Genomic DNA, 17,182 nt, shown 5'->3' with positions numbered 1-17,182 from the left:
CGAAGACATTCTTGGCATTGCTGAGCAACAGGCATCTCTAGCTGCCATTTTCATTATTGCTAGCACTCCTGCAATGAAGATGGTGATGTCTGGTGCCAGGGTGGCTGGATCCTATCTGCCTGGTTCCTGTGCTCAAATCAACAACTGAGTACATCATTGGTGGGGGGTGGACAGCCTTGTGTGGACACAGTGAAAAATCTCTGGGAATGCCATGGAATGGCTGTGCTCTGCCACCCTAGTCAGAGACAGTATGTTTCTGAAAACCAGTTGCTGGAAGCCTCAGGAGGGGAGAGTGTTCTTGCACTCAGGTCCTACTTGCGGGCTTCCCCCAGGCACCTGGTTGGCCACTGTGAGAACAGGACTAGATGGACTAGATGGGCCACTGGCATGATCCAGCGGGCTCTTCTTATGTTCTTAATCCACAGGTGCTTTGTTGGGGAAAAGTGGTCTGTATTGACTGGCAACAGCTCTTCAGGCTTTCGGATAGAAGCCTTTCCCAGTCCTAATTGGAGATGCCAGGGAAAGAAGCCGAGACCTCTCGCATGCAAAGCATGACCTCATCCACTGAACCATGGTCCTTCCCCATCAACAGTGATTGCTTAGCACTATTATTTTGTACTATGGCCTTAGTCCAGAGATCCCTGTGTAAACTGATGTACATAAGGATCTCCTGCATGTTTGGTTTCTGTTCTTTTCAGCACAGTGGTGTGATTAGAGGAAATGGTTGAAGGTACTGCAAGGTGAAATTAACAATCTGTTTATCATTACAGAATCCGCAAAAGAAAAGAAGAAAAATTAAAAGGGCAAGAACAAAAGATGAAAGAGAAACAGGAGAAATTGAAAGAAGAACAGAACAATTCTGCAATTGACATATCTGTTGGGTATGATTAGCTGTTACTTAATATTCATATAGTTATTCTAGTGCTTAGCCTTACATGCTGGCATTAGTGTACATACTTCCAATACAAATCTTTCCATCGTAATAAAAACTTGTCAGATTACCTTGCTATCTGGCTTGTAATGTTTACTTAATATGCTCATAGGAAGATAAAACACAAACGTGTGTGAGATAACATATTAAAACAGATAGGAAAAATCTTGCATATTCATCTGTAATACAAAATATATTGGATAATTAACCTATTAAAAGTCAGCCCAGCTAGATCTTCTTTCCTCTCCTGTAAACATGCATATGTGGACATTGCAACACTTGGGATTGTATTCTTCTGGGAGTCTTTTGAATATGGTGCACAGTCCATTTTTACCAACTATGCTCTACAGTGTGTTCCAATGTGCTATGCAAATGCAATTCCTTATAACTCTTTAAAATTTGAAGGTGTTTTTCTCTATTTTTGGTATGTATATTAGGGAGGAGGAGCGGGAAGACCTCGATACAAGCACAGAGAGCAAAGAAGCTGAAACAAAGGAGCAAAACTTGGATGCTATGACAGATGATGAAGATGACATGGTACCAAACAGAAAGAGAAGTGGTAATTTCATTTTTAATGTATATTAATTGCTGAGTATTGATTTTATATTGGTGTAAGCTCTTGTTCATAGAGTTTTTAATGGGAGACTGTTAAAACTTCAATGTGTTTTTATCTTGATAGATTGTTTGTTCTTGGCTACAGCTTGTGGTTAGCAAGGAAAGAGCCTGATCATTCTCTCATGGATGACAGAGGTCTCCAAGTGGGTATTGTAGCTCTGCCTACAGCCCAGAGACAGGAAACTCCTCAGCAAACATTTGCTCCTCCCCTTGTGCTGAGGCTCAGTTCGTTTCCTGTCTCAGCTCAGAGTACATCATTTTGTGAGATCTCTCTTTACTAATTCCTGTTAATGTTATTTGTATTAATTCTTACCTTTACTGTTTGATTCCTGGGTTTTTCTCTGCTTCTCTCCTTTATTTCTCTTCATTTACTACCTTAAAAAAAAGAAAGATTTTTTTGTTAACTTTACTATGGAGAAAGCGGTAAAGAAAAAGTGTTTAAAAAAGTCAAGCCACGGCTTGTCGGTAGCCGCAACCAGTGCCCGCTCATCGAAGCACTCTAAAAAATCTCTAGCGAGCTCGGGGTAGCTCGTCAGTAGCGCCCGCCATTTTGAACGTATTGCCGCCAGCAGTGCCCGCCATTTTGAACGCTTCTGTTCAGTCCCCACCGGCTAATTCTTCATTACAAGCCCCTACCATGGCCACTCATAGAGAGGCAGTACCTTCACCAGACTTGGCTCTAATTAAGACACGGGATGTTTCTATCACAGCCAGGCATTATGAAGTGGTAGCTCCTTGTAAGCCTGCGGGAACTTCAATGCTTACCACAGCCAGCCATTATGAAGTGGTAGCTTCTGGTCAACCTGAGGGAACTTCAATAGTTTCTGATGACAGGGGAGCGGTAGCCCCCACCATTCTGAGGCGTTAAATAACCTGCTGGCATCCCAAAGGGGAGCGGTAGCCACCGCTACGGAAACCTTGGAAAAAAATAGTGCTGATAGGGGAGCGGTAGCTCCTGCCATTATTCAGCTTTCTGAGCCACAAGAGGCTCCACTAATGTCCCGAAGGGGAGCAGTAGCCCCGCTATAGGACCTTTGGGTCACTCTACCATGTGTTTATCCTGAAGGGGAGCGGTAGCCCCCACTATGGGACTAATGGAAGCAGGCAGGCAGATTCAGCGTGACCATTCACCAGATCCCCCGCGCTTGACCTCAAGTGTTGCTCCAAAATGTGGAATCCCTATCCTCTGAGGAGGAGGAGATGAGGCCATCGATACCTGACAGGGCAGTACCTCTGAGTCTCTCTGCACCCCCCAATTTCATGTGGCACCAACCACAATGGCAAAACCCACTATCTGGGCTAAGTGCTATGGTCTTGCCAGCCACCACTAGGATAAATAGGGGCATTACCCTTCCGGCCTCAGTTAAGGCCTTAATGAAGTCTGAATGGGATATTCCTCTTCAGTATAGAAAAGGAATTAGTTATGCCAATAAATTTTATGTTCTGGAACCTGATTTGATAGGACAGCTTCGCACACCGGCAGTGGATGGTCCCATTTCCGCTTTACTTTCACGCGCTTTGCTCCCCCAGGACGGGGATGCGCAACTGAAGGATCCTAATGAGCGTAGATCGGACTTAGCCCTTAAAAGATCGCATGATGCTAATGCACTGGCAATCCGAGCCTCTGTTTCAGCCTCTGTTTTTGCTAGGGCAATGCTCCTGTGGGTGGAAGATCTAGACAACATGAATCAAGATCCTGCTAGGGTTCGGAAGATGTTGCTGAAGGTCTCGCAGTCATTGATGCTTATTGCTGATGCGACTATGGATTCTACTCAATTTTTGTGCGGAGCTTTGGCAGCAGCAGTAGTTGCCCGCAGGCATTTCTGGCTTTCACACTGGGACGTGGATGCTTTCTCTAGAGCAAACCTGGCTTCGGTTCCCTTCTCTGGTTCAAAGCTGTTTGGAGAGACTGCATTAAAAGACATCCTAGTTGAGTCTAGGGATAAAAAGAAAACCATGCCATCACAACAAAGGGACCTGAATGTATTCTGCTGTGAGGGACTCTGCCCAGGACAGTAGTGCCATTGCTTCCTTGTGTAGCTGCAAACAGCATTTCAGATCCAATGGGAGAGGACGTGATTTCAGAAATACCCTTCCTTCATGGAACAAATCAAGATTCCCAACAAAAGCAGCTCAATCCTCTTTTTCCCGTAGCTTTCCCAGCCAAGGACGCCCAGGGCATCAGAATCAGCAACGCTTCTGACTCAGCCCGACTACCATCGGTGGGAGGAAGATTAGGTCAGTTTTCCCATCGATGGAGGGAAACCACTCAGGACAAATGTGTTTTGCGAGTGGTTCAAGAGAGTTACAAAATAGAGCTGTTGCAGTATCCGCCTTCCAGGTTCCTTCCTTCTCCAGTACCCAGATCCACTCTGAAGTTTCAGGCAGTTTACAACGAGATTCTCCATTTGCTAAATATCTCAGCGATAGAGGAAGTGCCTTTAGAGGAGTCTTTGTCAGGGCTTTACTCAGTTGTCTTCTTAGTGGGCAAGAAGGATGGATCCTGGCATGTGGTACTTGACCTGAAATTTCTCAATTTGTTACCCCATGCAGATTCAGGATGGAGACTCTGTCATCAATCAGGGAGGTCCTCCAACCTTATGATTTTCTAGCTTCTATAGATCTCAAGGAGGCCTATCTACATGTGCCAATGTTCCCTGCACATCGCCATCTACTGTGATTTTATTTCAATGGCCTTCACTACTAGGCACTACTTTTTGGCCTATCGTCAGCCCCCAGGGTGTTTACCAAGATCATGGTGACGGTTGTGGCCAGCCTCCGGCTACAAGGACTGCATGTTTATCCTTATTTGGACGATCTCCTAATAAGATCCAAATTGCTTACTCAAGCACAAGAAGACATTCAGATAGTGTTGGCTCACTTAAAAGACCAGAGTTTTAGTGAACAACCAGAAGAGCCAACTCAGCCCGTCACAGAGGATCCAGCACCAGGGGGCAACGCTAGACACAATCACTCAATTTATTTATTTGTCAGGTTAGATAATTGAAAAAATACTGACCCTGATGGCCGCAATTTCTCAGTCGAGTGGCAGATGTTATGCTACTTGCCAAACTGCTAGGCATGATGACTTCAGCCATAGGCATTGTACCTTGGGCATGTCTTCATTCTCGGCCGCTGCAGTGGCTTCTCCTTTGGTTCCAACATGACATTGCATGCTGTATACACAGGTGTGTTCTCATCACAACCTCCATGAAGGAATCGTTGCGCTGGTGGGTGACTCCACTCCATCTCCAGAAGGGCGTTTCATTGCAGGACCCTTCCTGGTCGATCATCACCACAGATGCGAGCCTCAAAGGATGGGGAGCACATTGTCAGGGATATTATACTGGTGTCTGATGTAAATGAGAACATTCATGTCATATAAAGATACCTGTGAAGAAATAAAAAAAATTATTGTCAGGGATACCACGTGCAGGGGACATGGTCGTCTCTGGAAGCTCACCAAAGCATCAGTTGGTTAGAGCTACAGGCTGAACATCTAGCCCTCCATCATTTTGCCAGTCTAATGCAACATCCGGATGTCCTCATACGGACCGACAACACAACAATCCAAGCTCACTTGAACAAGGAGGGTGGCACATGCTGTTTGCAGCTACACAAGGAAGCAATGGCACTACTGTCCTGGGCAGAGTCCCATGTAACATCCCTCACGGCAGAATACATTCAAGGCAACTTAAACATAGCAGCAGACTGGTTAAGTCGGCAGCAGATGTTTCTGGGAGAATGGGCTCTCAACAAGGCTGTGTTTCGTACGTTGCAAGCAAGATTCAGCAGGTGCAAGATAGATCACTTCACATCTGAGACATATCATCAGCTACGCCGTTTCTTTTCTTGTTATCTGAGTCACAAGGCCGAACAAGTGGACGCTCTTGGAGCTCCCTGGCCGAAGGGGCTGCTGTATGCCTTTCCCCCGACTCCGCTGCTATCTAGAGTCCTAAAGAAGATACGATTAGAAAAGGCCAGAGTGGTGCTGGTAGCCCTATATTGGCCGAGACGTCCCTGGTTCTCAGAGATAATCCAGTTGTCTTGAGTCTCGACAGTTCCATCACCCGGTATGTCATGATCTGCTTTCTGTTTCATCTGGATCCGCAGTGTTTCTGTTTAGCCGCTTGGAAATTGAATGCTCACGGCCGCTAAGGTCAGGGATGGCTATATCAGTGGTAGACACCATTTTGGCTGCAAAAAGGCCTTCCACGCTTCGCAGCTACCAGTGCACATGGTGTTGGCTTGTGTGCGTTGTTGTGTGCTCTGAGGATGTTTCTTGCTCAACTTAACTCCAACGTAATGTATGCTGTTTCACACAACAACGCACACAAGCCAACAGTGGTAGCAGAGAATGGTTACGCTCCACAGCGCATTACACCGGAGTAAGTTGCTGGTCTGAAAGGCAGACGGAGTTCCAGAGAGGGCAGCTTGATTGATTGAACCAGACGGAGGTGAGCAACATGGCTGTAAACCTGTCTGGGGGAGGCTTGCCGATGGAACGACTTAATGAAATGAATTTTGGCAGCTGGAAGCTGAGGATGAGGGCTTTGCTGATAACAGAGGATTTATGGGACGTGATTGAGGAAAAAAACCCGGCGGTATTGACCGCGGCCTGGAAGCGTCGAGACCAGAGGGCGCAGGCGTTTATAATCTTGGCTCTATCGGATTCTCAACTGATGTGTGTGAGAGATGAGCCGTTGGCTAAAAAGATGTGGGACGCGTTGCAGGAATTGTCCCAGGAATGGCAGCGGAGGCAGGAGGCGCAGAGAGCCCAGCCGGTGGAGGCTGTCAGAAGCAAGGAGGAGAAATATGCCGAACCGGAGCAGGCTGCCGAAAGCAGACAGGAAACAAGCGGGAGCAGCAGCGGCTGAAGTCTTGTTTTGCCTGTGGGGCCCGTGGGCATCTCCGTAAAGATTGTGCAATCAAGCGAAACTCCAGGGACGGAGGCTTGAAGCAGGGCAGTGTGAACTTTGTTTGTAAACAGAAGTCTAAAGACTTGGAACAAATTAACGTTATTGTCGACAGCGGAGCAAGCCATATATTAATTAAAGACAGGAGTCTGTTTTACACGTCTACAGATGAGCAGGACTTTGTTTTACTTGCTGATGGATCACGGAAATCCGTAAAAGCACGTGGTCTGGTTAAATTTGACAAACTAGGACTAATGACAAACTGTTTGTTCGTTCCGGACTTGGCTCATAATATTTTATCAGTGGGCAAACTGGTGAGTTGTCAATTTTCAGTCTGGTTTGATAAAGGAAAATGTTGGGTGCAAAGAGGAGAAAACGTCTGTCAGGGTTTCATGACACAAGGGCAGTTTAAAATGACCGTGGGTGTGAAGTGTGCTGATGCCTTGAGTTTAATGGGGCGGAAAGGGAATGACCGCCAGAGCTGTAAGAAGACAGCTGTTAAAAGCACACAGCCACAGTATTCATGTAATGCAGTCAGGCTGATGCCTGAAAGAGTGCATCGCAGCCGAGTTTACAAGCCACAGGGTAAGAGACGTGGCAAACGTGCACCTAGAGCACAAGAGAATGCATATTTCAGAGTTTGGTGTCCAGAAACACAGCAGTTAATTCTGAGCAGAAGCATTAAAGTCTCAGAAAAGCCTTGGGCTCAGGGGGAGACGGTCCTTCTTACAGGAACAAATGAAACACGAACACAATCACAGAAATTTCAGCCAGATGTTGACATTAAAGTGGAAGGTACACAAATATCTCTGAGATGCTTTGAATGAGCTCATTTCTGGAAAACGCAGATCAAAGAAACGAAAAGCAGAGGAAATGGAAGCTCCTGTGCAGGTTGTGCCAAGCACAAGCACAAATGGGGGGGCAGAGAGAGCCGAGGCTCTGGTTCCTTTAAGACGCTCCACAAGAGCGAATTTAGGCAAACCGCTTGACAGATTTACTGTGGGATTAATAACAAGTCCTGGAATGAATAAAGTTGTGGACATGGATCCTGAGACACTTTATTTGACATGTGTTGAACCAAAGTTTGATTGAACAACGTTTTAGCTAAATGTACAGAGAGTTTCTGAAATGTACTGCTATGTACTGAGATGTAAGTTTGAACTGTACTGAACTGATGATGCAATGTACTGAAATGTATTGCAAGATGTATTGTAGAAATGTGTTATTGTTGTAATGGATTTACAGACATGATGAAAAAGGGGGGCTGTTGGCATTAGGCCGTACTGCCTAAGGATATTTTCATCAGGTCTGGAAAGTTACAAGCATGTGTTTTGAGAAGCAGTCTTATCTGCTTCTCAAAACACATGCTTGTAACTTTCCAGACCTGATGAAAATATCCTTAGGCAGTACGGCCTAATGCCAACACATGGAAGGTTTTCTCACAGTGGTGCGCAAAGCAGGGATTCAATCCGGAAACGACGGTGATTCAGGATGTGCTGCTGTTCCTTCAGGAAGGTCTGCAGATGGGTCTGCGCCCAGCCACATTGAAAAGACAGATGACGGCTTTATCTTTGATCAGCTCCAGGAACGGTGTCCCTGGCTTCCCATCCTCTGGCAAAGCAATTTCTTCACGGCACCACTCTAATTAGTCCTCCGGTTATCCATCGCTTTCCAGCCTGGAGTTTGCACCAAGTTCTTTCTGCTGTTCAAAAACAACTTTTTGAGCCATTAGGCACTATTTCTCTAAAAATGCTGTCCTTCAAAATGGCTGTTTTGGTGGCCATCACATCGGCAAGACATGTGTCTGACCTGCAGGCTTTGTCAGTTCAAAAACACCTGTGCACCTTTCACAAAGACAGAGTAGTGCTGCACACTAGACCTGATTTCATCCCTAAGGTCAACACCTCTTTTCACAGAAACCAGGAAATAATATTACCTTCTTTCTGCCCTAATCCTTCTTACCCCAGGGAGAAGGCATGGCACTCTCTAGATGCTAGATGTGCGCTTAAAGTCTGTATTAATAGAACCAAACCATTTAGGCAATCTGACTCTCTATATCTTTTCACCCAGGCACCATGCGGGAAAAGTGTCAGCGGCCACTATAGCTAGATGGATTAAGGCATGCATATCGTTAGCCTATGAGGCACTTAATATACCATCCCCTTTACACATTACAGCACATTCCACTAGATCTGCAGCCACATCAGCAGTGTACTCCACAAATGCTCCCATTTCAGACATTTGCAGGGCAGCAGCGTGGTCTACACCTAGTACGTTCACAAACCATTACAAGATTGACCTTTTAGCCTTGGCAGAGGCCTCATTAGGCTATAGGGTTCTACAACAGGTACTATCTCATTAGGCCCACCCTAGGTCTGCAGCTGTAGTACGTCCCTCTTGGAGACCTCTGTCATCCATGAGAGAAGGAACAGTTTGTTCTTATAAATGGTGTTTCTTCATGGATGACAAGAGGTCTCCAAGACCCGCCCATGCAGTAATTGGTGTGGTGGATGAGACTAAGGTTTTAGGTGCCATGACTCCTTTCTGGGAATTGTCTTCCAGGTCACTTGACCTTGTTTTTTTTCTCTGTTCATGTTCTGGTTAAATGTTCTTCCATTCTGAGTTGGTACTGAGGCTGATATCTAGAGCTTTACAAGAAAAGAACTGAGCCTCAGCATGAGGGGAGGAGCAAATGTTTGCTGAGGCGTTTCCTGTCTCTGGGCTGTAGGCAGAGCTACAATACCTGCTTGGAGACCTCTTGTCATCCATGAAGAAACACCATTCACGGTAAGAACAAACTGTTCCTTCTTTTTCTGTGTCAGTGACTGTAGCTGCTGATTTTCCTGAATTTTTCTCTTGGAAGGATAGTTATAATATCAGACGCTGTTTGAGATAGTTATAAGTTATATGATCACAAACTAAATAATAATAATAATTTAATTTTTAGGCCGCCTATCTGGCCGAAGCCACTCTAGGCGGCGTACATATTAAATTCAATAAAATACAAAATACAGTAAATACAATAAATACAATAAAATACAAACAATCAACAGTAACAAAATAGCAGCAATTGTAATACATACCAATGGGCATTGAGTATATAATTAGCCCATCCCGATAGTCCCAAAGGCCTGACCAAACAGCCAAGTTTTTAATGCTCGGCGGAAGGTATCCAGAGAAGGGGCATGTCGAAGATCGAACGGGAGGGAATTCCAGAGAGTGGGGGCCGCCACCGAAAAAGCCCTGTCTCTAGTCCCCACCAACCTAGCTACTTTTGTTGGTGGGATTGAGAGAAGGCCCTGCGTGGCAGATCTTGTCGGGCGGCATAGTTGGTGATGCTGGAGGTGCTCCTTCAGATAAACCGGGCCGAAACCGTATAGGGATTTAAAGGTTAACACCAACACCTTGAATTGGGCCCGGAAAACTACTGGAAGCCAGTGTAGATTAAATAATACTGGTGTAATATGATCACGGCGACGGCTGTTTGTAAGTAAACGAGCCGCCGCATTCTGTACCAGTTGAAGTTTCCCGACCATTTTCAAGGGTAACCCCACGTAGAGCGCATTGCAGTAGTCTAATCGAGAGGTGACCAGGGCATGTACTACCAGTGGGAGCTGATGAACAGGGAGGTAGGGTTGCAGCCTGCGTATGAGGTGTAGTTGGTACCAGGCTGCCCGGCTCACTGCCGAAATCTGAGCCTCCATGGACAGCCTGGAATCAAGAACAACCCCCAGGCTGCGGACCTGGTCCTTCAGGGGCAATTGTACCCCATTAAACCTCAGGTCAACAGGACCCAGCCTACCCCTGTCTCCCACAAGCAGTACCTCGGTCTTGTCAGGATTTAGCTTCAGCCTGTTCCTTCCCATCCATCCACTCACGGATTCCAGGCACTTGGACATGGTCTCCACAGCCAACTCTGGTGAAGACTTAAACGAGAGATAGAGCTGTGTGTCATCCGCATATTGGTGACACCGCAGCCCAAATCTCCTGATGATAGATCCCAGCGGCTTCATATAAATGTTAAATAGCATGGGAGAGAGGATAGAACCCTGTGGCACTCCACAAGTGAGGGGCCAAGGGTCTGAAACTTCATCTCCCAATGCTACCTGTTGGTGCCTGTCAGAGAGAAAGGAACGGAACCACTGTAAAACAGTGCCTCCAATTCCCAGTCCTTCCAGGCGATCCATCAGGATACCGTGGTCAACGGTATCAAAAGCCGCTGAAAGATCTAGGAGGACAAGAAAGGTGAATTCTCCCCTATCTAATGCCCTCCTCATATCATCTACCAGAGCGACCAAGGCTGTTTCAGTTCCATGTCCAGTCCTGAAACCCGATTGGTATGGATCCAGATAATCTGTTTCATCCAAGTGTGCTGACAATTGGTTAGCCACCACTCAATGATCTTGCCCAAAAATGGTAAATTCGAAACAGGGTGGAAGTTGTTCAGAACTTGGGGATCCAGGGAGGACTTCTTTAAAATAGGTCTTATAATTGCCTCCTTGAGGGCCAGTGGCATCACACCCTCCACTAAGGATGCGTTTACCACCGCCCTAATCCCTTCACCCAGTTTCTCATTGCAATTCACAAGGAGCCATGATGGGCAAGGATCAATCAGACAAGTGGTAGGCTTCACAGATGAAAGCACCTTGTCCACTTCCTCAGAAGGGAGAGGCCGAAACCGATCCCACTGGACCGGATTGCAAATGGTCAACTCTGGTTCATTCACTGCATCCACGGCGTACAGAATCGAGCTCCTTAGGAGTTCGATTTTATCAGCAAAGTGTTTTGCCAATTTGTCACAGGAGGTCTTAGAATGTTCCAGGGGTACCTGAGCAACTGGACCGACCAGGCTTCGGACCACCTGGAACAACCTCCTGGGACAACACTCTGCGGATGCAATAGAGGCAGCAAAGAAATCCTTCTTTGCTGCCTTCACTGCCCCCTGGTAGGCAGCTACTGCTGCTCTGACCTGTGTCCGAGCACCTTCGGAGCGAGATTTCCGCCACCGGCGTTCTAGTCGTCTCACCTCCCGCCTCAGATTGCGCAACCGTGGTGAATACCATGGCGCTGAGTTCTGTTCAGGGGGAGAGGACGTTTCGGGGCAACTCGGTCCAATGCCCCGGTGATCCCCTCATTCCACTCCATCACCAGGGTTTCGACCGAGCGACCTTCAACAGGTTCCAATTCCCCAAGCACAGTCAGGAATCCATCTGGATCCATCAAGCGCCTGGGGCGGACCATTCTAATAGGTCCTTTGCCCCTGCGGAGGGCGTGTGGCAACAAGAAATCTATATTCACCAGATAGTGATCTGACCATGACACAGGGGTATAAGAAATAGCCCCCACTTTCAGAACACTTCCCTCCTCTCCCAGGACAAATACAAGGTCGAGAGCATGACCGGCTACGTGGGTGGGCTCAGTATTATTAAGGTGCAGTTCCCAGGAAGCCATGGTTTCCAGGAAATCCCGAGGGGCTCCAACGAGAGTGGTCTCAGCATGCACGTTGAAGTCCCCGAGAATTAATAGCTCTGGGGACAACACTCGTACATCCGAGATCACCTCGAGCACCTCGGCCAGGGAGTCTGCTGTGTTGCGGGGCGGGCGGTACACAAGCAGAATCCCTAAACTGCCCTTCGGGCCCAACCTCCAATACATGCAATCAACAGACGTGGTCCTCGGGAGCGGAGGTCTGGTAAAAACCAAAGATTCCCGATAGATGACTGCCACTGCCCCTCCCCGCCTTCCCACCCTCGGCTGCTGGGCGCAGCGGAAACCCGGCGGACACATGGCCTCAAGAATGGGAGCTGAGGCCTCTTCCAGCCAAGTTTCCGTAACGCACACCAGGTCTGCGCATTCATCCAAAATCATATCATGGATGATAGATGTTTTTTGTGACACAGACCTGGCATTACACAACAACAGTCGAAGGTCGGTAGGAATCCTGCGTCTCCCAGTTGTCTTCTGGATTTGGGCAGACCTGGAACAAGGGATGGATATTATACATCTATCTCTTGTTCCTCTAGACTGGCTCATTTGGCTATTTAAAATTCATGGTACTAGCTAGTAAAGAGAGCTAATGGTGTAGTAGTGGTTAGAGTAATGGATTAGAACTGGGGAGACCCCCCTCAACGATCATGTTCACTAGATGGCCTTGGGTCAGTCACCATCTTTCAGTGTAACCTATCTCCCAGGGTTCTTGTAAAAAATAAAATGGGAAGGAGGAAGAACCATGTATACTGCCTTGAGAGGTGGGATACAAATGTGAGAAATAAACAAAAAAGGTAGCCAATGTTAGTTCAGAAACACAGAAGAAAGAATTTCCATATAAAAATTGTGAATGAAGCCATAAACTGCACCTATAACTTAAAGCCATTAGGTGATTTATGGTACATAAAGAACAGGGTTAAAAATCTAGGTGGTATTATTATTATTATTATTATTAATCTCACCCTTCCTCCCAGAAGGAGCCCAGGGTGGCAAAGAACAAACGACTAAAAACATCTCAAAACATCTCAAAAACAAAACATCTTTAAAACATTTTAAAAATAAAACATCTTGAAAAGCAATTTCAGAACAGACACAAACTGGGATAAGGTCTTTTGGTCTGAAGGCACATGTGGACAGCACCCTGCTGAAGCTAAGCAGGGTCAGGTCTGCTGAGTGCCTGGATGGGAGACTGCCTGGGAACCATATGTAAGCCGCCTTGGGTTTCTATCATGAAAAGAAAGGCAGGGTATAAATGTAATAAATAAATAAATAAATAAATAAATAAATAAAAAGCTTGTTGAAAGAGGAAGGTCTCTTACTATCTTACTAGTATTTATATGAAATTAAGCTGTATAATTTGACTGGACAAACGTCCACTTCTGTTATTCTAAGCTGCATGTCGTATGTGTGCTGTGGTTGGTGGGTAGTCCAAAATAGTCTTAAATAAATTAAATGTTCTTGCTTGCTCTTTTAGGAAGAAGAGGACAGAATGGCTTTAAAGATCTGGCAAGACAAGTAGAGACTATTGGTGAAAAACGTGAGCCACTTACTCCAGAGGAGGAGGAAGCTTTAAAACAAGAACAGCAAACAAAAGAAAGGGAACTTACAGAAAAGATTCAAAAAGCCACAGCCTGTACCAATATTTCTCCTTTGGGCCGGGACCGCCTATACCGACGCTACTGGCTTTTCCCATCTGTTCCAGGATTATTTGTGGAAGAAGACTATTCTGGTCTTACAGAAGATATGTTGTTGCCTCAACCATCTTCATTTCAAAATAACATACAAGGTCACATTGCAGATAAATCTCAGACTGCTACTAAAACTGGAGAGTCTTTCAAGACAGAATCTACCTCTAACAGTCACCAAGATTTCCATGCTGGTGGTGCTGTACAGGTGCCACTGCCAGTACACAAGCCAAACCGGTGGTGCTTTTACAGTTCCCAGGAACAACTGAACCAACTTCTAGCAGCTCTTAATTCCCGAGGACACAGGGAGAGTGCCTTAAAGGAAATGCTTTTGCACGAAAAACACAGAATATGTGAACAACTGAACAGTTTTCCTGTAGAAAAATTCCATATTTCAGGTAAATATTACAGATTTTCTTGAGTTCTCTAGTTATTATTGGCTGTTGGATTTAGTTTGTCTCCTCTCCTGTAGATATTAAGCAGAATTTATTCAATGAAATTTCTCACAATCCATAAAACTAGACATAGGCTTGAGATTGTGGCCTTAATAGAAGACTTATTAATATTATTTGATTTCAGGATATGCCTTATCACATGGTGCCCATGAGAGAATGCTCATTCCCCACTCTTGATACTGCTGTGCCACAGAGGAAAGAAGCCAGAGTCTGGCTTGTTGTGTTTGAACCTGTTCTCATGGTTTGTATCAACCAAAACAAAACATGAGCAGTAAATCAAGAACCAAGGTTTGTTCTTGGCTTACCACTTATGGTTTGTTTTGGAGGAAACAAACCATAAGTCCAGATTCAGATGACACTATAAGCCAGAGTATGGCTTGTTTCAACCACAGCACCGCAGAAGCAAGGAAGGAACGCCATGGGAACTTTTGAGCAGTATGCACCTGGTCATTCACATTAAAATAAACTATGGTTTGTCTCGGCGGCCTTCAATACGATCAATCATGGTATTCTTCTGGGCCGTCTAGCTTGGATGGGATTGGGAGGCACTGTTTTACGGTGGCTCGGGTCCTACCTGATGGACAGGACCCAGAAAGTGGTGCTGGGAGGCTACTGCTCGACCCCTGGCCGTTAGCCTACAGGGTACTGCAGGGTTCCATTCTGTCTCCCATGTTCTTTAACATTTATATGAAACCGCTGGGAGAGGTCATCCAGAGATTTGGAGTACAATGTCATCAATATGCTGATGACACTCAACTCTATCTCTCCCTACCACCTGATCACAGGGAGGGAGTGGTCATCCTAAACAGGTGCCTGGAGGCTGTGAAGGGCTGGATGTGGGCTAACAAACTGAAACTTAATCCAGACAAAAACTGTGCCAGGGATAGGGTTGCAACCTATTCTGCATGGGGTTGCACTCCCGTTGAAGGAGTAGGTCCGCAGTTTGGGAGTCCTCCTGGATCCTGCCCTGCTGCTTGAATATCAGGTGGCTACAGTAGCCAGGAGTGCTTTTGGTCAGCCCAAACTGGTCTGCCAGCTGCGTCCATTCCTGGAAGCAGTTGACTTGGCCACAGTGACACATGCATTGGTGACATTGAGGCCTGATTACTGTAACGCACTCTATGTGGGGCTGCCTTTGAAAATGGTTTGGAAATTACAGTTGGTTCAAAATGCAGCAGCCAGAATGTTAACTGGAGCAAGGCGCAAGGAGCATATCATTCCTGTGCTTTATCGACTCCACTGGCTCCCAATTTGTTTCCAGGCCCAATTCAGAGTGCTGGTTCTGACCTTTAAAGCCCTAAACGGCCTTGGACCAATGCACCTGAGGGACCGCTTATGCCCATACATACCTGCCCAGGATTTAAGATCATCTGCCTCTAGTCTCCTCTCCGTGCCTGGAGTGAAAGTTGATAGACTGACAGGCACAAGAGAGAGAGCCTTTTCAGCTGTGGCCCCCAAGCTTTGGAATACCCTATCCCAAGAAGCCCACTCTGCGCCCTCCCTGATGGTTTTCCAGAGACTTTTGAAAACAATCTTGTTCCAGAGAGCCTTTGGGAGGGACTGAGGGAGCCTGACACTGACTTTATGACATCTATGTTAATTTTTTTTTCTATAGTCCCTTCAGTACCACTTCCTATACAGTAGGGCCCCACTCATATGGCAGGTTACGGTCCAGGCCCCCACCGAAAACCGCTGGAAAGTGGGGCCCTACTAAATTCCAGCCACTGTGCTCCAGCTGACAGCAATCAGCTGTAGCGTGTCTCACGCTACAGCTGATTGCTGTCAGCTGGAGTATGGCAGCTGGAGCTCCCCGTGCTACAGCTGATCGCCCCACTGGTGCCCCCATATTAGCAGAACCCCAAAAAGCGGAGCCCTACTGTATATATGTATGTGTGTGTGTTGTATTTTATGTATTTTAATTGCATTTTATGTATTTTAACTTATTTTAATATTTTTGTGGTCTTTATTGTGTACAATTTTTATCACGTACACATTTGATTTTATTGTAAGTCACCCTAAGTGCCCTATTATAGGGTAGAAGGGTGGGATAGAAATATTTTAAATAAATAATAAATGGTTTAATGTGATGTGCAAACCAGGCTGTTGCCTAAATTCCCATTTTCTGCTAGGAAACAAGTGTTTTTGACAGAAGACAAACTGAAAAAAATGTGTATGGATGTTTGATACAATAGAACCCTTTTAATTTGTTGATGTCTTGGTTTTTACACTTTCCTTCTGTGCTGTCATTTGAGTAGATACTGATGTCAGCTTTTTGGTTTTGAGGAAAAATGGGTAATTGGTTTTGGTGATAGCTACCTGTCTATTAAAACTGAAGTCAAAATACAGCTTTAGATGATGTGTTTAACTGAAGTGCTTTTAGTCCTGGTTTGAAGGAGCTGTATCTTCTGGTCATTTAAACGTGCAGTTGTAAACTGCTACTTACAGTATTAGTTACTTTTTGCAGAGAAACATCAAAATGAAATCAAGATGCATCCAGGGTGGGCTAAAACACAGAATGTATATGACGTAGCTCCACTGTCTGCAGAAAAGCAGCTTGAATTGAGGCTCCGAGACTTTATTTTGGATATTGAAGACAGAATCTATCAGGGAACTTTGGGCTCTCTTAAGGTATTTTACTCTTTGTATTTTTGTATTTACTCTTTGTATTTTGCCTCTAAACCTGCTAAACTCTGGACATTTTATTTTCAGTTTGCTTGAAAAATGCAGCTTTTAAAATACTTTTCATCTCTACATTAAGCCTTTTCAGTAAATGTGTTATGCTTTATAGGTTACAGACAGGCAAACTTGGAGGACAGCCTTAGAAAGTGGACAATATGAGTTGCTAAATGATGAAAACAAAGAAAATGGTATAATGAAAACTGTGACTGAAGATGTTGAAGAGATAGAAATAGATCAAGCAAGAGGCATTGCAAAAGACAGGTAATGTCTTCAAGTTTTTAGTTGCATTGTTTTAAAATTAATATTGGGATGGCTACTTTGATTTTCATCCTTTGCTGTAATAATCAGCAATGAATGGAACTTTTGGAGGGGGTGGGGTTGCTTAACTAAAAACATTGCTATGCATTGTGTAAA

General features: G+C 45.5%; 1 protein-coding gene and 1 long non-coding RNA gene across 9 annotated transcripts in view; one reads left to right on the top strand and one right to left on the bottom strand.

The window, feature by feature from the left end:
• LOC133377476 (uncharacterized) overlaps positions 1–17,182 on the bottom strand; it is a 50,268-nt gene that overhangs the window by 5,374 nt on the left and 27,712 nt on the right. Inside the window, exon 2 of the long non-coding RNA XR_009760714.1 lies at positions 1,860–1,921. This is a non-coding gene — a long non-coding RNA (uncharacterized LOC133377476). The remainder of the gene's footprint in view (positions 1–1,859; positions 1,922–17,182) is intronic.
• Positions 1–17,182, top strand: part of BAZ1A (bromodomain adjacent to zinc finger domain 1A) — a 90,125-nt gene that overhangs the window by 56,215 nt on the left and 16,728 nt on the right. For all 8 annotated transcript variants that reach the window (XM_061611629.1, XM_061611631.1, XM_061611632.1 and 5 more), the window contains 5 exons: positions 771–881; positions 1,369–1,490; positions 13,424–14,032; positions 16,554–16,717; positions 16,878–17,029. In XM_061611629.1, coding sequence (XP_061467613.1) covers positions 771–881; positions 1,369–1,490; positions 13,424–14,032; positions 16,554–16,717; positions 16,878–17,029 — 1,158 coding nt within the window. The remainder of the gene's footprint in view (positions 1–770; positions 882–1,368; positions 1,491–13,423; positions 14,033–16,553; positions 16,718–16,877; positions 17,030–17,182) is intronic.

This window comes from Rhineura floridana, chromosome 2 (assembly GCF_030035675.1).
Source record: "Rhineura floridana isolate rRhiFlo1 chromosome 2, rRhiFlo1.hap2, whole genome shotgun sequence".
Lineage (NCBI taxonomy): Eukaryota > Metazoa > Chordata > Lepidosauria > Squamata > Rhineuridae > Rhineura > Rhineura floridana.
This window is presented reverse-complemented; position numbering and strand designations above follow the sequence as displayed.